This window comes from Phaenicophaeus curvirostris, chromosome 9 (assembly GCF_032191515.1).
Source record: "Phaenicophaeus curvirostris isolate KB17595 chromosome 9, BPBGC_Pcur_1.0, whole genome shotgun sequence".
Classification (NCBI taxonomy): Eukaryota; Metazoa; Chordata; class Aves; order Cuculiformes; family Cuculidae; genus Phaenicophaeus; species Phaenicophaeus curvirostris.
Window position 1 is genome coordinate 16874100 of NC_091400.1, and position 21879 is coordinate 16895978.

A 21879-nucleotide genomic window follows, 5' to 3' on the forward strand; every position below is an offset into this window, starting at 1 on the left:
TTCAGCCTCAGGAGCTGTGGCTGAGGGAGTTTGAAGTTACACAGGTATTGCTGTCTTTGGTGGCATAGTGGACCTGTCCTTTAAACACCTCCAGCTTTACCCTTCCCCCCCCCACCCCCTTCTCCGTCCCAACCGAAGGCGCCTGTTTTAAATGCAGCTGAGGGGGGCAAATTCAATCAAAGCCTCGATGTTTATTTAAAGTATTGAATGGCAACAAACAGGGCCCCGTGGGCTCGGACTGCAGACAGCGAGAACACGCTTAAGTCAATTACACTTGACAATGCTGTAACAGCTCCGACTAAGCTGCAACCCTGAGACCCCAGGGCTCAGGAGCACTCTAGGGGCTTTCAGCCGAGGTGCCAGGGAGCCCAGCGGCATCTGCAACACAAAGAAGGAGAAATGCAGCAGCAAATGTACAACGGGGTTCAGCTGATACACGGACAAGATGGTGTTTCGAGCTCAGATTGCGGAAGCAAAAACTGAGTATCTCCCTCTCTTCTTTTTCCCCTCAAATAAATTTCTGGGAAGGCGCTTTGTACGAGACGCTGGATCTGATGCCCAAGGCACCAGTGTAAATCTAAATTCGCGCCCATGGGAGTGAAGGGCGATTTTTTTCCTCGCGATGTGGATGCCGAGACGTTACGGGATGCATCCCCACAGCTGTCCCAGCTCTAGCAGCTCTGGTTCAAGAGCAGCGGGGCCGGAGCGCCTAGAAGGGACCGGGACAGGCACAGTTTGGTGGGGAAACTTTCTCCCCGAGCTGGTTGGGGTGCCGGCGATCGCGGCTCCGAGCTCCCGGGGGGAGCTGCCGTCCCACGGGGGGGTCGGGGATGCTGGGGCGAACGCTCTGCCGGGATGACGGAACGAAGAGAGGAGCCCTCGCTCTTTTGGTTCCTTTCCAAGCATTTTTAACAGAGGAAGGATGTAATAACATGCCACGGCCAATAAATCATAGGCTAGCTACTCCCCCTGGCTCCCCTCCCCCAGCCCCGGCGGTCCCGGCCCTTCTATAGAGGGAGGGGAGGAGGGGACTCGGGCAGAGCTCCGCAGCCGCCGGGACGAGCAGTTCAGCGCCAGCCCCGCGCCCCGCAGCCGCCCCGGCATGGACCTCCGAGCCCTGGCTCTGCTCGCCTTCGCCCTGGCCCTCGTCTCCCTCTCGGAGGGTAAGTGAGCAGCCCGCTCGCCGCTCGCCCCGCTCCTGCCGCGGGGCCGGGGAGCTCGGGACGGGGTTACGGTCCCGTGGAAATCCCTGCACCCCGCGGAGCTCCGCGGGCTCTGCTGCCGCGGCTCAGATCGCTGCTGGGAGCTGGAAGCAGGCAGCCTCCCTCCATCCCTCCCTCGCTCGCTTTTTTCGAAAGAAGGCCAGTCAAAGCGATCGTCTTTGCCAAGCTTATCCCAGATTGAAATCGTCTGGGGAAAGACTTTCAACAGCGCTCGCTCTGCGGGAAAGTGGTTTGGTTCCAAAATATGCATCTCGGTTTCCCCTTTAAAAAAACAATCCTAAAAGTTACAAGAAATAAGAAACAGGCGGTTGTTCAGTTCCTTCTCTGTCCTCTTTCGTGATCTATCTTCCCTCCATCAGAACAGAGCTGAGCCAAAGCGGCCACTCGGCAGGGATTCACCGTCCCCCTCGCCCCGCGGTGCTCGGGGAGGTTTCGGGGGGCGCGGAAAGGTGCGCTCCGGAGGCCGGGCGAGCTCGGGGGGCTGGCGGCCGGCGAGCGCTGCCACGGCGGCGTTGGTGGCCGAGGCAGCGACACCGCGGCTGCTCACTGCCCACCGGGTCCCCCCATGTCCCACCATGTCCCCCCGCAGCCCGGCCGGGGAGCGCGGCCTCGCTCCTCTCGCTCCGCACCCCGCGGGGCTCCGGGGCAGCCGCACAGCCCTCCCGTGGCGGAGCGAGGGTCCTGCCCGCAGCCGCTGGGCACCTCCTTCTGCCACCTTTTGTCCCCTCATCGAGAGCTCGCTGGCTCGCTAACGAGTGCCCTTTCAAACCTCAGCTCCCTTCCTGCTCTCCCATTCTGGCGGCCGAAACTTGGGTGTTCCCCACCGAGAGTGACAGATGATGCCCTCAGGTGTCCTCTTTGTTTAACTGGAGAGAGGTGATCGCTCCCGATAACTTCGCCGAGATGCTTTTTCCGCGGTATAGTCCCAGCAGCACCCCCCGGCCCGGCGAAGCATTCAAAAAGCTCCAGACGGACTCCGACCGACAGACTCGGCCGGGCAGCCGGGCTGGAAGCGAGCGCGCAGGTAGCGAAGCCGAACCCAGAGCCAGCCCGGACCCCGCAGCGCTGCCCCGTGTCCCAGAGCGCGCTCCCCGTGTCCCAGAGCGCGCTCCCCGTGTCCCAGAGCGAGCTCCCCGGCACCCAGAGCGAGCTCCCCTGGGTCCCTGCGGGAGAACTTCGCCCCGGCTCTGCCACCCGTACGGGGGCGCGGGGGCAGGGGTCCGGGAGCTGCCCCTCTCCTCGCTTTGCCCCTCTGGAGCGCTTTAGCACAAGGCTGGAAGGCTGTCAGAGCTTCCCGGCTGCCCCTCGCTTTGTTCCCTGTGTGGCACCAAATCCTCAGCTGGCAGCCAATGGCTCCGGGTATCTTTACACCGGAATAAGTGCATTTTTTGTCAGGATAAGCAGTTTTTTGCCATCTTTGCATAACATACAGTACTCTCAGCACTGACACAGGCTAGAGGTGCAAGGGCTGCCTTGTCCTGAAGAGCAGGTGAGCTCCACATTCTTCCTAGTCACCCTGGTAAAGCTCTATCTGCCTATCACAGCCTCGTTTCCCAGGGAAATGTAGGTTTTCCAGTCTTAGAAAGTTGTCTGCCCTCTCCTGATACTGACAAACACACCCATAGATGAACAGTAAAATCATTCTTCCATCAAATGTTTTATGCCCATCACTTCCATCTCTGCTCAAGTGCCCAGACCTTCCCAGCTTGCACAGCAAGTTACAGACGGTAACTTTTCAGCATAACTGTCAACTTGCTTGTTCCCTTACTGTCCCGTTCCAGGGCAGGTGAGGCAAGGCAACCCTATGGGTGAAATAGGTACCTTCTGATGTTGTCAAGTGGCTACTCTGTGAAGGAAGCTTTTACAAGTGCTTCGTCCTTAGACTAAGTGGGTGTTCAGAGGCAGCAAAACTTAGCTTTGAGTTAGAAAACAGTGAACTTATTTATTACTTAAAAAAATAAAACCACCCCAAACCAAGAACCATTCAGACCCTTCTAGTTGAGACCAAAAGAGGTGTTCTTTTTTTCTTTTTGTCTGAGGAAATAAGGCTGAAGGAATAACATTGAGGTGTCTGAATAGTGTCTGACTCTTCTGTAACTTTTGACTATACTCACCCATTTTAACCAAATGTGCCAGACGGGTAAAAGTCTCAAAAGCTTTATGTATAATCAGTTTCATGAAAACTGGTGTGTATTCATGTAACAGTGTGATTAACAGGCTATACTCAGTTGTCCTACTGAGAGAATGGCTTCAGTTTGTTCTCAGTGTTTATTAGACAATGAAGAACCCACAGAGCATTAACTCCTGCAGTACAAATCTGTATAATAATTGGCTTAAACATCTCTACAGTGCATGGAACAATTTGTTTCATGTTTTGCAATGAGATAAGGAAGATGTTTGTTGGCCTCAGAGTAAGACCAGAAATGTTCCATTACCAAATTATGGCCCCTAAATGGCCCTTTCCCCTTTCTACTTTAGGATGATAGGGGTTCATGTGTTGGGAGTGCCACACGCATTAATTCTCAGCCTTGCTGAGAGCAGTGAGTGACAGCCAAGCTCTCAGAATTGTAGTGCTGGAGGAGCAGTGGCAGGAGGTAACAGTTCCCTGTTAGTGGTGCTGGGAGCTGACCAGGTTGGTGCCTGCAGTGCTGCTCCCTGGTGCTCAGTGCCTGTTGCTGATCACCAAGAAAGGGGCACAGATAAACCGAAGGGATTCTTGTGCAAGGAGGAGAGTTGTCATTAGGGTGACAGAAGAATGCCAGATGCTGGGGCTTACCCTCTTCCTTGCTGTGCTAAACGTTCATTTCTGTGCAGGAAACAGCTTTGGGACTCACAGACATGTTAGTCATGGTTAAACTTTCTCTGCTCCTGATTTCATGTGGAATGGAATTAAAAATCCCTCTCTCAGTCCCAGAGAAGACAGAATTTCATTCTTAAATCATAGATCTGAGCAGTTCATATTTTTGCATGTTGTTCAGGGTAAAGCTTGCTTAAACTTGGTTGGTACAAGCTTGCAGAGACACTTCTCACAGCAACTGCGCTAAGTATTGTTGTGTGATTGCATTCAGTTTCAGCCTCCCGTTCCAACATAAACTCACTGATGTGTGGTTATCAGGTGCATATTTAATGTGGCAAATACTAGCACCTTTCTTTCTTTCTTCCTTCCATATTGGCACTAGTGAGTCTGGTGCGTTTTTGTGAGGTTCATCCTGCAGCCCTCCTTCCTCCTTCTGCTGCAGATGGGTGTTTCTCCTCCCATTTATTAACTCACAGATGATATCACTGTTTGGGCTGCCATAAAACTGATAGAAAAAGACCTCCAATTTTGTTAATTTATAGTCCAGATCCTGGTGTGAATCTGGAGGAACTCTGCTTCTACTGATGAATTGTTCTCTGTTTGCCCATCTGCCCATGGGATCTCATTCTGGCTCATCTCTTAGAAAAAAGTGTCTTCCTTTCTGAGAACAAGGTAAATTCATCATTTTGGGTGTGGTTATGTGTGCTAGAGACAGGCATTAGTAAATGTGCAATATATGCAGATCAGCCACACTTTGAAGAACTGTCTCTTTTCTCACCTTCCCAGACAGGAGTTTAGGGATTCCAAGCCTTACCCTACCCTTTAGCTCTACATGTGCCTTTAAGGGAACTGAGTTTGGATGCTGCAAATGCTCCTATGTGGCTAAATGCTGTGTGGTTAAATAAACGCAGTGGCAGGTTGCCTAGTGGGATCTAAAGCCCTATCCGATATAGATCTGCCCATCTACAGTATGAACTAGACCTTATGGGTTAGGTGTAGGAATTTAATTCCTCCCAGAGGCTGAAAACTGCTCCACTGGGAAATTGTTTTAAATCTTAGGCAGCTACTTCTAGATTTTCAGGCAAGGCTTCTGCGTTTGTCTTGTAGTGTGCATGGAGCTTTGAAGCTTACACAGAGTGAGTGCCTTATTATATGCACTTTGTTCCCAGTAATTAAGTTATCTCACGGAGACATCAGGTAGCAGGACTGCATCAGAGGCTGTGGTGAGCACCAGGCTGCTTTTCTCAGTTCTGCCTGCATATACAGGGCTAATTTTTAGCCTAGGGGGCTAAACTTAATTCTATCCCTAGTGACGCCAGTGACAAAACTCTTATCCAGTCTGGTGGTCCCTGATACGGAGAACACATTGTCTTCTCCACAGCCGTTACTTTGACTCAGGCATGGAATTCAAAAGACTCCAAATCTTTCCTGCGAACCCACTGTGGTCTCCGAGCCGCATCTCCTAGTGCGAGTATCTCGGCTGGGAGAAAATGTTGCCTGTAGTGGGGAAAGGTCAATTGCTGGGCCCTGGGAAAACCTGAAAGACTCAGGGCTTTTCTGTAGCCGGTAAGTCCCCCGTGAAAAGCCTGCACCTGAGCCGAGGGGTTTTGATCTAAACTCGTCGGAATTCATCGCTTTCTTCTGGCTACCTTCTAATTTGCCCTCGGGTCAAAATCATTTGACAAGAACAACGCTGAGGACAAGTGCCCCCTCTTTTGGCCTTTATCTTGTCTAATTACCAGGAGCATCCCTGCACAATGGAGCGGCTCCTTATTCTAATCTCTTCTTCTTTACTTATCTCCATTTTCTGTCCCTCCTCTTTTGTCTTCCAAAATCCCACGCACCATTATTGAAAGGCTTGGTGCTGGGATAGAAGGATTGTGCCGTGAGCTGTGGGCAAATGCTTTCCCAAAGCTACAGCTTTTCTACTGCTTTTTTTCACCTGCGTATTTGGAGGAGTTTCTGTCAGCCCCGGTATGTGTATCTGGGCTGCTGGCTGGGAGCAAGAGGGAGTAACATGTCCTTTCTTTCCCTGTGTCCCACAGAGAAACCCGTCAGCCTGACTTATCGATGCCCCTGTCGATTCTACGAGAGCAACGTGGCAAGAGCCAATATTAAGCACCTCAAAATCCTCTCCACACCCAACTGCTCACTTCAGATTGTGTAAGTCTCTTAATTTTTCAGCTGGGTGCAAATTTCAGGTGTCAAAAAGAGTCACAGAGCTGGCTTCTGCTTTGTTGGCTGCAATTTGGTCTGTCTCACGTCATGATTTCCAATTCATCTCTTCAGCCCGTGTGTCAGATACAGCTGGACCCTGCTTCACCCCACACAAAAGCTAGATGTTTCCCAGATGTGTTTCCCAGATCACCTCTGTGATCTCCCTGTGACTTATGTGATCCCACATCCTGTTCCCTCATGGGTATGTGAGCAGGAATTTCAGACAGAATGTCCACTGCCTTGGACATGCCTTCACATGTTGGGGAAAAGACTTTACAGTGATCTGAGTCTTCTAATGCTCCACTTCTCCACAGGGAAGCTAAGCAAGCAAAGGGAATTCCTGGATTTCATGGGAGGTACAGGTCCTAAAAATATGCTGGCTTGATCTAGGGACAAACTTACTAAGCAGTGACTGACCAGCAAATCACAGCTCACAGCAGGACAGAAATAATGGATTCCCGATGGAAAATAACCTCTTCATTTTTTTTCAGAAAAAGAAACACTAATTTTCAGGGGAAATGGGATTGTAGGTCTGTGTGTATGTGTGTGTGTGTGTTTTTAGGAAGGTCTTTTTGGTTCATTTGTTCATTAGTGACCCTCCCTCTTCTCCCGAAATTCAAAATCTTCAGAAGAAAAAACAGCATTCATCTTTTCTATGCAAGGGAGCCTTACTACTATCAACTTCTGTTGACATCTGTAAGATGGTCTCAGTGACTACACTGGGTTTCTGTGCAGTACTCCTGTCACTAGTTCTGTCTTGGATCCATGTCAAGCTCTTCCAGTTACAACTCAAATACTGTAGAAATTCTTTCTTTGTCATCCAAAACATTTCTTCGCTCAGAAAACTGATGTGGTCTCATGAGATGTCTTGGGAATATGCAGATACGTTGAAAAGCATATTTCCATTCACAAATCAATTTTTATTCATACGATTTTTTTTCCTTTTTTAACCACTCTGGTAGATAATACCCATTTTCTCACATGTGCTTCTACCTTAGGATTTGGTGGGGTATGGTGAGAAAAAAGTAAGCCTCAGCTGAGAAATAATTTCCTGTCACAAAAATGGCAAAAACATCTGTGACTAAATCTGATCTCTATCTATAAACATTTTTGAAGGCAAGCATCCAAACTGCAATAATGTATGGAACTGTGCTCTGGGACTGTCTATGAATGTCATAAAGGTCCTAGTGCTAAGGCTTTGTAGAGAATTTGGTATTTTGTGGAGCGGTTTCAAGAAAATGACAGGCATTTATGACAGGATAGAGTACACATCAGTCTCTTAATTAATGTGGGTTCATAGTCATTAGAGATAGATAAGAACATGAAATGCAGAAACATGAACAACTCATGTTCTTGTCCATCCCTCATGCAAATGTGTTTGCAAGGTGACTTAGTGTCACACAGACCACGCAGACTTGTAGTTCACCATCTTTCTGTTGCTTTAAAAAGTAATTACCTTCAAATACTTCTGAAACATTATGAGTTTGAACTATATCTTTATTGAAACAGAAGATGCAATGAAATCAAAACTAACATACAATTTTCTCATCTTGGTGGTTTAAAGCACACTCTGAATGTAGTGGATATGCATTATACAGTGAAAGTGTTAAGTAGATCAAAAGCTACCTTTTTCACAAATAGAAAATCTCAGTTAAATCTTATAGTTTCAAGGAAAGCTTTTGTACTTTTTTACATTCCCCTTTATGGTTGAGGGGATTTGTACCTGAATAAAAAGTCTAGGAGCAGGCTTTTGTCTTTGATTCTATCAGTAGTCATCTGTCCAAATCCAGAAGTCTCCTCTGTCCTGCAATGAGTAGGTAGCATCCTAAAGTAGATACCTAAATCTGTTTAGATTAACAATCCATACAATTGCCTAGGTCTCTGCTGTGACTGTACATGGAGCAGGGGCTAACAGGTTCAGAAATAAATGTCTAAAAAAAAATCCATGTCTTAATATTAGGTGAGAGGAATTGCATTGCATGTGGAGGCTGGTAACGTGCTTTTGCTTCTATGCCCTGTGAGGCCAGCTCAGGAGTTCCTAGGCATTGCTGACATCAGCAAATCCATTCTTACTCTATGTTGGTATCATTTCACTGGAAATATTCCAGCTTGGCACTGCTGTAAGGGAAATATGAATTAGGCCCATTCATCTCTTTATTGGCGCAGGGCTTGCAAGTCTTGATCTTCTATGTGTTTATGTTATAACTGTGTTGTTGCATAACTTTGGACCAAGGAGCCTTTTTGACCTATTATTTCTTACGCCATAGTTTTATATTCTGCAGATTTCATTTTATAAAGCAGGGAACATTTTGGCTTCTATCCAACAAAATGCTTAAACATGTCCTGGACTTATTCCTATGGGCATTTCTGTGAAATTGCTGGTTTTGGCACTTTTGCCTGGCAGGCAGGCTGTTTAAAGGGAAATTTCTGAGCAGATGGTGCAGAGGCAGGGTGCTTCATGAAATGTGGGAGACCATCGCACTCTCAAGATGCCTTGAGATCCCTGAAGGGGGAGACCAGCTGATGTGGGTGAAAAGCTATTTGTACTGCTCCTATATGAAAGATATAGATAGCCCAAATGCCAAATTCACAGGGAATTAAAATTAATTGAACAGTCTGATGTGGAAAGTGCAACTTGAACATCCCTGAGAAATCCCTCAGGAGGTTTCTGCTTTTGTTTCCAGTGCTAAGTGAATGTATGAAGGAAAGCTTGCCTCTGGCACTATGGTACTTCCAGTTGTCTTCCTGCCTGCAATCTGTTAGTTCATCCTTGCATAAAACAAATAGCTAATGAATAGCCAGACCCTTTCAAAACATCCAAGAGGTATGGTTTGATGTTTGCCCTCAAAACAGGTGAAATTCAATTTTATATTGAATCTGAAAGCTGTTTGTAATTAATTTCTTACAAAAATGACCTGTATTTACCATGTCAGTATTTCCAAATGAAATTTAGCTCTTGTTGGCACTGAACTCGCAACAGCCCAAGTATGAATTTGAAAACTTAGATTCAAGTTCTGTATCTGTCCCACCCCCACATTCATTCCAGTACAGACAACAAGAATTAGCATCAGAGGAGACGGATAGTACCAGTGCTTTGAAACCAGGGATGTTTATAGCAGGTTCCTTGAGGATGGCAGGGATAACCCATTTTCTTCACAGTTTAACTGAGAGCAACACTGACAACCAAGAAAAATGCATCCAGGGGTGGGTAGTTGATGTGGGCTGAGGAACATTGCACACTAGACTCACTGTGACTTTTCTTCTTTGACAGTGCAAGGCTCAAGAGCAACAGCAAGCAAGTGTGCATTGATCCCAAGTTAAAGTGGATCCAGGAATATCTGGAGAAAGCTTTAAACAAGTAAGGCAAGAGACAAATGGACTTAACAGCTAACACCCTGAGTTATTAAAGGGTAGAATATTAAGGGCTGGCTTTTACCATGTGGATGAAGTACTCGTGGAATCAGATACTGTTTTGAAGATGGGTTTGGAGCTGACCTAGTCTGTATTAAAACAACAGCTTCTAGTATATACTATATGTTAAACTAAGAGTTTTGCCAGGATTTAAGGCAAAATCTATCCTAATGAATCTGTTCTGGGGTCCTCAACTCATCTTCTTTTAAAAAAAGCCGTTCTCCCAAGGAAAATACTTCCTTTATGCCCCTTCTTCCCTAGGTCAAACTACAATTACTTTAGAATCTATATTGTTCCAGTTTCTTTGGAGCCCCTTCTCCATGTTATAATGGGGTCTGTTTGCACAGGCAGCTGAGACCTAGGGGGTCTTGGCGCTAAAAATTGTTTCTCTGCTGGCCAATGTGAAGTGCTATTAATATCAGCCAAGGCAAGATGCACTGCCATGAATAAGGCTTTCCCACAAGGCCAGAGGAAAACCAGCCATGCTTGGCGAACTCAGACTTTTTAGAACTACGATTATTCCCCTTGAAAGTGGATGATCATGGCTACTCTGAAGTGAACCCATCCTATCTCAGTTCAATTTTATGGTGAGCAAGAGCAGCACAGAGAACATTTCTGTGCTGAGTTGCAGGGGAGGATTCCACCCCCTGGGACTGAAGATGAGACGAGTAATGGTACGAAAAATTCCCTCCTTTGCCCAAAGCGCTGGGCTGTGGTTCATCCAGCAGCGGTGTTTTGGCAGGCAAGCCTACCTGTGCACTCAGAATCCTTCTCAACCTTGCCACCACATTCCTACCCCTCAGTAACTGCTGTAACCATGCTGAAGCTTGCCCCCCCTGCATCTGTAGGGTAAAGGCAGGCCTGGAATCCAGTCATTTGCAAAAGCAATGCATTTTTGGAGAAATGTGGGGAAGGGTACGGCCCCAGGACAGATGTGAAATGGTACAGGTACTTGAATGCTCTCCACTGTTTGAACTGCACCTGCCAAACAAAGAGTAGAGTTAAACAAAGTCTTCCCCTGTGCTTTTACCATAAACAAGGGGAAAAACACTACCAGAAGTAGAGAGGTTCCTCCATGTGACCCTTTTGGGACCACTCTGGGGCCAAGAAAGGAGGAGGAGGGTGGGAAGCAAGATAACAAACTGACTGTGATTCCAGCCCTGACAGCTCTTCCCATCTCATCCGATGCTCAGTGCCTTCTTTGCTGCCATCGCTCAACCCTCTTGTCCTTTGGGCACATTCTCTGCAGAGGTAATCCAGGTTAATGATGCCAAAATGGCTTTGGATTTAGGCACACCTGAACCTAAGAGCAGGATGCGGCCTGTGCTGACTATCCTAGGTGCTTGAGCTACTTTGTTTTCCAACTTTGGAAAAACCTCAAGCCCCTGCCTAAGTTTCTATTTGCTGTCATTCCCAGTGAAGCTCTTGATGCTGTTCGTTAGACCTGAAACTTAGGAAGCACTTAAAAAATTTGTAGTGCTGGGCAAATGTGATTATGTGCTCAGATCCTGCCTGCCTGACTTGAGGAAACAACTCAGCTGGAACATGTTCTGCTCTCACTTCCACTAGTGAAGATGTGGGTCCAGCTCTAGCAAAACTAGTGAGCTTGTTCCTGATTTTCAGCCAGATTCTGGGTTTTCTTTACCTAATGCTAATCCAGAAGCAATTCTGTTAACTTGGTGGATTTACATTGAGTAGCAGAAGATAATTTGGTTCCAGCTCTATGAGATAAGATGACAGAAAGCATATATATCTCCATCACCTAATCCTGTAATCATGGCATTGTTTTCATTTTCCAACTAGTAATGCTAGCACCAGTGGCATTTTCATTTACTCCACAGACAGCCAGGACTCTGTTTGTAGCATTTTCACAAGGCATGTTTTTGATATATTTTAGCACACAGCTTTGACTTCTTCAATGAAATGTACTTTGGAATATATTTATAGTGCATCAAAAAATTCATATATTTGAATTGGAGCCATATGAATGTTGGTAGTTTAAAACACCGATATCCCTCTAAACTACTAACAGCTTGTAAAATAAATCTATATAGATCTATAAATGTTAACGTAGCTATCAATTTCAATCAGCCATATATTATATTTTTTCACTTGTACTGAAATTGTATGAAATGTGACATTACTCTATATGCACTAGCAATAAAATGGCTAATTGTTTCATGTTATGAAAACCCAATTGTACATGGGAATTTATTTTTCTGGAATAAAATCAATACATTTTGTAGAAAGGGCTCTTGTAATTGCTTAAGTAAAATCTGAACTACCAAGACTCCTTAACCTACAGCAGCGCTTCAATACGAGAGTATCTTCTATGTTACAAGAGCAAGCTAAGGGCAAGGAAAAGTTCATAGGATATAGCAGTCCAATGCAGTTGTTTGTGAAACCAGAGGTGATTTTAAGTAGGGAATTATTTTTCTCAATAATTCTGCTTAGCCTTTATTATTGCTTTTTATTCGTCACATCTCCATGTAATATACACACTTAAGAGACATCAGTAAAATACATTCAGGCTGTCAGGTATCCAAATTCCTTAACTGGCTTTAAAAATCATTGTGCAGCTGCTGTGGCCAACTTCATTCAACATCTATTCATTCTATATGCAAGGGGCAAATCAGTCCTTTCTTGAAACAGCTAACATACTTTATCACTTCCAGGCAATCCCAGTCATCATTTACAGTTCATTGACTGCCTTTCCATTCTCGCTTCACTCAGGGATATGAGAAATCAGGCCCTTGCAGGATTAACAGAGTCCAAAATGAACAGAGATCAACTTGTCCACTGTCACATTAATATAGTCCCATCTCAGAACTTCCCTCAGTTCAAGATGCTGGTGTCCATTAAGTTCAGTGGTTACTGCTGGCACAGGCAAGAAAGCTGATGGACCTGGAGAAGACGACAAGCTCAAATAGGAAAAACCTTTCCCTTAAGTCTGCTGGGACAAAGGAAAGGAAACTCCCAACTTCTAACAGCTGCTGTGAGGGCAGCCAAGTTCTGCTGCTGTCTTCCTACACAGTGTTTGTAAACACCAGTGTGGCAGCTCTTTCTAATTTCTAACCTCATTTGTAAATAAGGGCTGAAGTACAAGATAATAGAACAACTGCCTCTGGGTATTCCACCGAGCATGTACTGAGTGAATGCTCCACACATCACATGGTGGGGGACAATGTAGGGAGCTATATTTACAGTCTTGTTTTAAGGCACCAAATGCCCACAAATCCTATACAGTAGCCACCACTTCTTGTTGAAGTGAGTGAGAATGCTGTGTGGGAAGCCAGAAATCCAGCCTCTCTCTGCTCTCATTGTACCTCAGGGGGTACCATGGGGATGGTGAGGCTTGAGGCTGACAAGATCTGGCAGGTGTTTAAAGAGGCTTTGGTTTTTTGGGGAAAAGAGTTGTTCTTGCCTCAAAATTTGCCAATTTCCTGTCGTCAGGGCATTTATATTTGCCTAGTATTCCTGTGAGGCAGAGGATATAAGAAAGGGGATGTTATCATTTGCACCCTGCCAGCAAGATGTGAAGGGTCCATAGGATAAATGTGAATAAGGCCTTTGTATATGGATAATTTATGGCAGTCTTTTTGTATTTTTCTTTTAATTTAGACCACGTCATCGCACTCATAAAAAAAAGCAACAGAAGAAACGGGGCCCACGCTGCCCTTCCCGTGCAACACCACTAAAGTCTCCAGGGAGAAAGAATGGTAGGAGGCATTAGTTTCTGAGCTGGGATATTTCAGGTTCAAGTCCCTGCTCTTCCACTGACATCCTATATGACCTTGGGTAAATATATTAGCCTCCCCAGACCTCCATTTCCCCCCATATTTGTGGAGGATAACATCTGTACCCTCTCTGCAAAGGAGTATTGCATAGATAAAATTCTTTAAACAAGGGGGAAGTTCAGCCAAAGCAGGAGTGGAAAAAAATTCCCATTTTGCAAAAAGGAAAATGAGCACCAAAGAGACCAAAATAACCCTGAAGAAAAGATGAAAGGTTAAAGGTTTGAAGGCCCTCTTTCTTTTAGCTAAGCATATTCCTCCAATACCAAACTGACAGAGTTAAACTGTAAATTTCAGCTGTGAATTTGTCACTGGTGATTTTTAATGATGAATACTGGTAGTGACGGCATGATTTGGTGTGTTGGTGGCTAGTTGACATGTCTCCTACGGGAAATGCTACGCAAGTCCCAGAGAACAGCGTTACACATGCTGATGCTTTTCCCACTAGGGTGCTGTGTCCTGCCTCTCTGCACCAAAAGAAGTAGTGTTACTGGTGTGGGATGTTGGAAAAGATATCTTCAAAGGGAAAAATTTTGTTCATGGCTTAGTCATGCTCTTTATGCCTGGATGAGTTTTTCAAGGCTACCTTTTCTGAGAGTAGCCACAGCTGTCTCTGGCTGTGGTCTCACAGTCTTAGCTGTCGAGCAGGCATCGAAAGGGATGTTTATCCTGATCCTGTAGGCTAGACAAGATGTGCTGGGGCATCAGAGTTTTTGAATACCTGGTGTTTACCCTCTGACACTTGTAGCTCAGCCTTAGCAACCGCATCTAGTTTGCAAAAGGCCATTCAGCCTGGAGCAGGAGTAGAGGTTGCTTCACACAAAACCTGGAGGCTACCAGTGCTGACTGGCTCCTTGTTTTCAGTGAACCCTGCACATAATACACATGCACTTTGCTGAGATGCCTAACCCACCACTCCCCCTGGGTACCATGCTCACACTGAGCATGGGAGACTTTATCTATCTGCCTCCTGCCCTGAGCGCCCTGCCTCTACACTTCTCACATGTTTATTGTGCAGCATATGGCTGCTTGTCCTCTCTGTCACCTCACCTTCACTGGGCAGCTCGTCACCATAGGATGTGACATGCTACCAAGCCACTCGCAGCAGGTGAGGTCCCAGAGCAGGGAGGCCATGGGGATGGCTCCTGGCTGGGCTGAACGTTTGGGAGCCTCTGCCCTTCAGCCACCCTGTGGTGGGAGCTGAACACCAACAAGAGCAGAGCATGGTCTCTCCTGTGTTACTCCATACTCACAGAGACCTGGTACCCTGTGGAGCTGCAGCCCTTGATCTCCAGCAGAGCTGTGGGATAGAGGCAGGTAGAGGAGGCATTCCCAGTGCCACTTGCTCCACTACTGGGGCTGCTCATAAATGATTAATCCCTCTTTTCTCTGCTGGAATATATTTTTTTTTTGCCAAGTCTCTTTGCCCACCAAGAATTCTCTGCTCTGGCTTTCAGGTCCAGAATAATCTCTCTAGCCAGCCTTCCTCCTGTGTTAGCTCTGAACACCTTACTAACTGTGATGAACACGACCTGCCCAAAATAACTCCCACTGCTGGTTTTGCCCTGCTGGGTCCCAGTAGCTCCTTGTGGAGAACTTCCCCAAAAATATTTGGCAAATGCTGGTTGGAGGGGCTGCAAAAGGAATGTCTTTGGGTTAGTCCAGACATAGATTTGCTGTTTGACTAGGCCTGATATCAAAACTTTTGCAACTGAAATAAACCTTAATAGTGTTTCACTCTGTTCTTCATCAACAGGAGGTTCAAGATGTAAGAGGCAAGCATTGTAAGCCGTCTACAGGATTTCTTACTTTAGGATGCAGAAAGCAGATAACCAGTATTAGGGAATGAATACATTTCACTGTTACCATGCTGCACAAAAGCAACGCTTCATGCATTTCCAAATGTTTTTCTTTGTTTGTTTGGGGTCTTTTTTGGTGAGTTTGTTTCCTTTTTTTCCCCCCACAAATTGGCTTGCTTTCACAGTGCTATTTTTATATAGTCAGACGTAACAATTTGAGAAAAATATGTTTTTATACAGGTTTCTTTGTTATCTAGCACTGAGGGCAGATATGAATTTAAACTAACCCTATTTTATTATGTAATATTTTATTTCCTTTGCTACGTAGAGGTCCTGCTTTATTTAACTTTCTTTTGGTTCATGCAAGTCTCCTGGAGTTTTAAACCTAGAAGGACATGAACTGTACAGTGCAATGATGTTGTGTAAGTAGTGGAGGAACTTGTTGCCTCCGGAAGTCATCGAGGCCGAGAACATAGGAAGGTTAAAAAGCATCAGACATTGACGAAAGAGGACACTACCACGGGTGGCATTTATAGGTATTCAGTGTAATGGATTAAACTCAGGGCTACAGGGCTAAAGCCCCTCTCTGATGATCAGAGACCTTGGTGGCAGCTATGAGCAGCTGGGTAAATGCACACCTGATATTGCAAGGTGCTAGTAATTGGTTTGTAGTAGTTGTGCATGTTAGGAACCACAATACTGATCTTATTACATCTGGCATTTCCTATGTTCCTGTGTTTCTGATGACAAACTTTAGCACAAAAAGGAAAGTGTTATTAAAGGTCAAACCTCACGATCATGTTGCAAGTTGCTGGAGGAGTCGGATATGCTGCCACGCACCAGGTGCCTCTTCCCACCTGTCCACAGGAGGTGGCTTCAGCTCACTTGGCTAATTTGCACTGAAGTAGGCAGAGATGTGTTCACATGACCCTTCACCAGCAATGATATAATTTCAGCTAACATACCTGAGGGCATTAACATCTTTGATTGCTCTGGAGATACCTAGAAGAGGATTTCTGGCCATATATTTGGAGAAAACAGATGACTGTGGCAAGAGAGGGTCTGCCCGGTTTGTTGAAGGAGCGGTGTTTCTCGGGTGTTGAAATGAAGGCCAACACTCACTTCACCAGCACCCATGGCCCTGTTTTCTGGTGAACACAACAGCCTTTGGAATTTCCTTTGCAAGGTACATGTAGGGACATGTACCTTTTCTTGTACCAATCTCCTCTCTCAGAAATTTTTTTCTCCCAATTCCTACCTGCATACACAATGTATTTGCTATATAGTGTATAGAAAGACACCTGCAGTACTGCAATAATCATGTTATTCTGTGTACCAGAATCCAGAGGAGGAGCACGTTTGTGCAGCACAATGCTTGTGTTTTTATGTATCTTTGTGTGTATTGTAAGATTTATTTTATTTAGTGGGTTGCTTCAAAAGGAATCTTCCCTCTTCCCTGCAGCTTGTGTTGGGAACACAGAGAGGGGTGTTTCACTAAGCATTCCTTTTTGTGACTGGCATCCCTAGTGCCAAAGAGGCACTTTGGCTAGCCAGGGACTACCTTACTTCTATATAGATTCAGGTCAATATTTTTTAAGTATTTTCCTCTCTGTGAAACAGTGCTATTACGGAGAGTGCTTCAGCTGGGACCACATCACCTCATTTGCTTTAAAGCAGAAAACAACTGCTGTGCCTAAAACTGTGTGTGTGTGATTTTAATATTCCTTCTATTGTTATTATTAACAACCTTCTGCTTTAAGTACATTGTGTTTCTGTTTTGAAAGGTCTGGTACCACTGTATTTGGTGAGAATTGGAGTGTTGATCTAATGTGTGTAGGATCAGATTCTCTATTGTAAGGGTAGAGAGTAGAGACTGAAAAAGTTCTCGTGAGAAAACCAGAGTTTTTTATATCTTCTCTGGACTGTACTTTATATCTTAGGGTCTGCTGTCACCATACATGCACCTGCAATTGCTAATGGTTTCCCAGTGGTGGACGTGTGAGTGTTAAAGCCAAAAAATGACCAGGAGGAAAGTGTGGAAGTGTCTTGGTTCTGACACAGATGCAGAATTTGTCCTTCCCACTCAGGAAGGTGCATTCTTCACACATTTCCCATTGAAGGTAATGGAGAATCAAATAATACCCTGACTTTGATGCAACAGCATACCTTGCTAATGATGATAGAGGCCATGAAGAATTTTTTTTAGGGGAAACGTCGTCTTTCCAGTGCAAAGATGGGGTGGATAGATGTGACTGCACAGCCTTGCCAGTGCTCCGTTGCAGTCCTTTTTAACAGTGAGTGCATCTGGGGTCAGCACCAGCAGGGAAAGCTCTCAGGGCACACGCCTACCACAAATTACAGTCTGGGCAAACAGTGGTGGAGCACCTCGGCCAGACCCCGAGATCCCAGCTCTGAACAATATAGCCGGATAGTGGAGGTACTGCAGGAAATGGGGTCACCTGTCAACCTTCTGGGGGCAAACTAGTGAGCATTGCAGGACCAGACTGTGCTAAAAGAAAGGCATTTTCTTCTGGGAAAATGCATCAATAGCAGTGGGAAGGAAAGGGACTCCCTGCAAAGCTAGGGAACACTTACAGACAGGCGGTGGTTGTCTGGGTGCTTTGGGGGCTGTCTGCCTCTGGCATTTCTTGGGTCTCACACTGTGACCTGGGCCCTGACACTGCTGTACTGGTGACAATTGCCTGGGCAAGGTTGAACACAGTGTGAATGCAGGAGTGGCACGGACCTGGCCAGGAGTAAACAAAGACTTAAGTGAGAAATTGATAGAAGCTTTCTCTTGCTTCAGATCAAAATCCAGCCCTGAGCAGGAAGCTTTGTTCTTTCCCTGACATCATTTTCATGATGTGTTAGGAAAAGCAGCCGTGCCTTTTGTACTAGAGAAACCAATCACTCAGCTGCCCCAAGCTCCCTGGGCTATCCTGTGCATCACATGCTGTTCCATCTCTGCGCATCATGGTCTTAGCAGGCTGCGAAACAGCACCAGCAGAAAACCATTTGGGGAGAGTGCTGGATTTTCCTTTCTGCCTTTAACTGTTGACCAAAGACCAAATTGGGGAAAGGATGCATGGGGAGAAGAGATGGGAGCCATGTAGGGACCACGCATGAAGAGGAGGAGGGAAAAGAAGTAACTGATCTGGTGCTGAATGAGCAGCTTCCACAAATGTGAAATTATCACATGGGGTATTTTCAAAGTGCAGCTGTTGAATCATAAGGTTGGATTATTTTTTTAAGGAATAGAGGGTATTTATAGCTGTGCCAATTTTTTATTTATACTAGCTTATTCTTGTATGTATGAATATCTTATCTGAATTCTGCCTGAGGAAGAATGAAGGATGACTTTCTGATATGTTTTTAATTAAGGTGTTTTAATAAACACAACTATTCATTTTGCAATGAAGGCTATATTCAAAGTTAAATACACACTTTTCATTGAAAATGCAGTTCCTATAGACATTTTCGTTGCTGTTTTCCCTTTTTTAGCATCCAGAGGGTCCTTTTTTCCTCTGGCAACTTGTTTTGAGTGATGTGATTTATAGTAACTAGGGGTTTCTGAGAACTCATCACCTAAAATCTGATTTTTTTTTCCTCATCGACATCCCATCAAGACAAACCTTGTCTGCAAACATAAAACTCTGGTGGCCACAGGGAAGGAAACATGTATCATGATGAAAGGGCTGCATGTACCTCCCATCTTCCACTCCTTAAGAAGTCAGTGTTGTCAGAATGTGGTAAATACTGTACTTTTTATTTTTATTAAATAAAAAGAAATATCTTCCCAAATAATGTGAAAACTGTTTTGTAGTTGTGTTCCTGTAAGGCAGCTTTTGAAATTACTCCTTTCATAGAATATTTTAAAAAGAAACACTTTTATATTGTTGTAAGTTCTCACATAAATATGTATGCACTTCAAATTTTCTTAATAAAAATGTCTATCTAAATGAAATTATTTCTTCTAATTTTTTTTTTCCTCACATGCAAACAACTAAAGCTTTGCATCAGAAAAAAATGTTCAGATGTAGTTTAATTATTCAGTTTCAAGGATGCTCCAATTTAGCCTCAGACTCTATGCAGGAACCTGAGGCAAATTGCCCACATCTAGCAGATTTAAACGTGATGTCTCAGAACAGTGAAACAGTATTTGAGCCTTACTGAGCTTCTTGTTCAATAAATATCTCTTTGCCAAATTGACACAAGGCAAAAGACATGCAAAAAATGGAAGAAGGGAAGTCAGATAACTGATGATCCCTTTGCAAATCCAGCAATGATCTAGTGAGAGATTATGAAAAATTGAGGAGTTAATTGTGAGTGCAGATGATCGGTGAGAGATTCCCAGGCCACTGGGAAACATACTGGGAGTAATTAGCTACAAAATTACACATCAATACTAACGAAAGGCCTCATATTCTGTGGAGCACTTTGCTGTGCCTTTCACTAGGTCTTTTCTCTTGAATGTGAAAGTTCTGGTTCTTCCTCAGCAAAGCATCACAGCAATGTATCCACAAACTGCCTAGGATGAATGAGCTCACCTTATTAGCACATCTGGCTTTCTTCATAGGCATCTTCCCAATATTAGCAAGCTGAAGGAAAACAGCTGCATTCATGGCCTCAGCCATCCTGACACTGATTATGGGTTGGATTAATTAGGTCCTGGTGTGGTATAGGTCAGAAAACACCATGGGAAATACCCCTGCTTCTTGGGACCAGCTGGGGATGTTGCCCCTGACAATGTTATTTAGAAGCTGCTGTGATGCTACATGATGAGGGTAAATCCTAGCTTCTGGTGAGCATCCCCATGTTTTATAAAGCTACTTGCTCTCAAGTCATCCCAAGAGCCCCTCAGACAAAACAAATGTAGTTTTGGGACTAGAATAGGCAAAATGAGAGAAAATAAAACAAAACAAAAAACCTCAAGGTCTAGAAGCTGAAGCCAGAAAAATCCAAACTGAAAACAGATTTCTAAGTGTGGAACTGATTAGCCTTTGGAACACATTCCCCATGGAGGCAGGGAAGCTGAAATCCTTCCTATGTCTTCAGAGCAGAGCTGAAAGCTGTTGTGGTGTTAGCCACATACAGCTCACTGGGCTCTCAAGGGATATGGAATGAAGGTCTCTTGCTTCTCTTACTGATAGAATCAGGAGAGATGAGCTAACAATCCCTCTGGCCTCAGAAATCCATATGCAGAAAGCCTCAGTTCCAAGGAAACATTCCTCAGCCTGTCTGTGATTAATAACGCCAGTACATCATCAGCCATCCCAGTTCTACTTGGACCAAGGCTGAGGATGGGTCCTGCTGTTATACAGGAGACAGATTTAGGGTAAAAATCTTCTATTTTTGGTCACAAAGGTTGCCCCCAGCTGGAAAGGCAAAGGCACAGCAGTGAGGGAAGACTGTAGCCATGTTCCTGGTGCAGGTATCCCCCTGACTCTGGGAAAGGGGTGTGCTTACCCAAGTCCCTGCCGACAAGAGTGCTCTGGCTGTTGGTCTTTTCTTGAAGGAACCTTCTAGGTTTCTCCTCTTGTCCCTTTTTGACCTGACCCTTACTTCATTTTGTCCTCCGGCTTTTCGGGCCTTCCTCTTTTCTTCCAACACCAGTTGACAGAGCTCAAGTGACACATCTTGGTGATTTAAAGCCATCTGTCACTCTCTGCCAGTCATTGGCACCTTCCTGCTTCCTTTTCCTCATCAGTGTGCTCACGCCAGGGCCAGAGGTCCATTTCCAATCTCTGAAAAAGGTGGTAGGACATTTCCTTTCTGTCCTTTGTAGCCACTGCATCAGAATAGGATCCAGGACCCTTTAGGAGAGGAGCTACCTGACTGCTGCTGCTGAGCTGTTTTGCTCTTGGGCTCATCTTGAGTGTGAAGACTGATCTGTCTTCCCCTGCCTGCCACCGCACCACCCTTTGACACATCAGTGTGTCCTCAGCTCATGCCTCCCAGCACCTCCCTCTACAATCAGCTGTTCCTCAATGTAGCTGCTGAAGAAAAAGGGTGAGCCATTATTGCTTCCTTTCCACTGCCAGCAAACAGAGAGCGGGACCCTGATGCACTGAGATGGCTAAACCAAAAGGATGCTTTGGACTTTTGGCAAACCCAAGACAGACCACCATGGCTTGAACGGAGAGTGAAGTCTTGCACAGTCTGTCAAGAATTGGAAGAACACAACCAAGCAGTAGAAGAATGGAGGTTTAAAATGCTGCTGTAGCTGACTGAAACCTCAAAAACGTTTGTGATTCTTCCACCCCAAAGATATGCAATCACTTCCAGCTGGCTAGCATGCTGAGTGATTTATTGCAGTGCTTGGAAGAAGATTTTGGCTGTGGTGAAACATGTTTGTACATTGCCTGTAAAAACAGCAAATCTGAAGAAAAGACTCTCTGGAGGTTTTTCAAATTGCCAGATCGCCAAGTCCTTCCATACACAATACCACAGCAATGCATAAACCCAATATATGTTTAATACCTAGCACATGCTATCTGTTTGCCTCTAAGCACTAGAGAGACATTTAGCACTAGAGAGACATACACTTTACAATTCTTATTCAAAGGGAAGACTACTTATGTGAGCAAGTGGCAAGCTCCATTGCAAAGCCTGGCCCACGATTTCTAAATTAGAGCCTT

General features: G+C 45.2%; 1 protein-coding gene across 1 annotated transcript; it reads left to right on the top strand.

Annotated features, from left to right (window-relative positions):
- The first annotated feature begins 1007 nt into the window (after window positions 1–1007).
- Window positions 1008–16649, top strand: CXCL12 (C-X-C motif chemokine ligand 12). Its single transcript, XM_069864256.1, has 5 exons — window positions 1008–1163; window positions 6066–6183; window positions 9509–9595; window positions 13270–13367; window positions 15199–16649. The coding sequence occupies exons 1-5, from the start codon at window positions 1103–1105 to the stop codon at window positions 15228–15230; spliced, it is 396 nt and encodes a 131-aa protein (XP_069720357.1). The 5' UTR covers window positions 1008–1102; the 3' UTR covers window positions 15231–16649.
- The last annotated feature ends 5230 nt before the right edge of the window (window positions 16650–21879 follow it).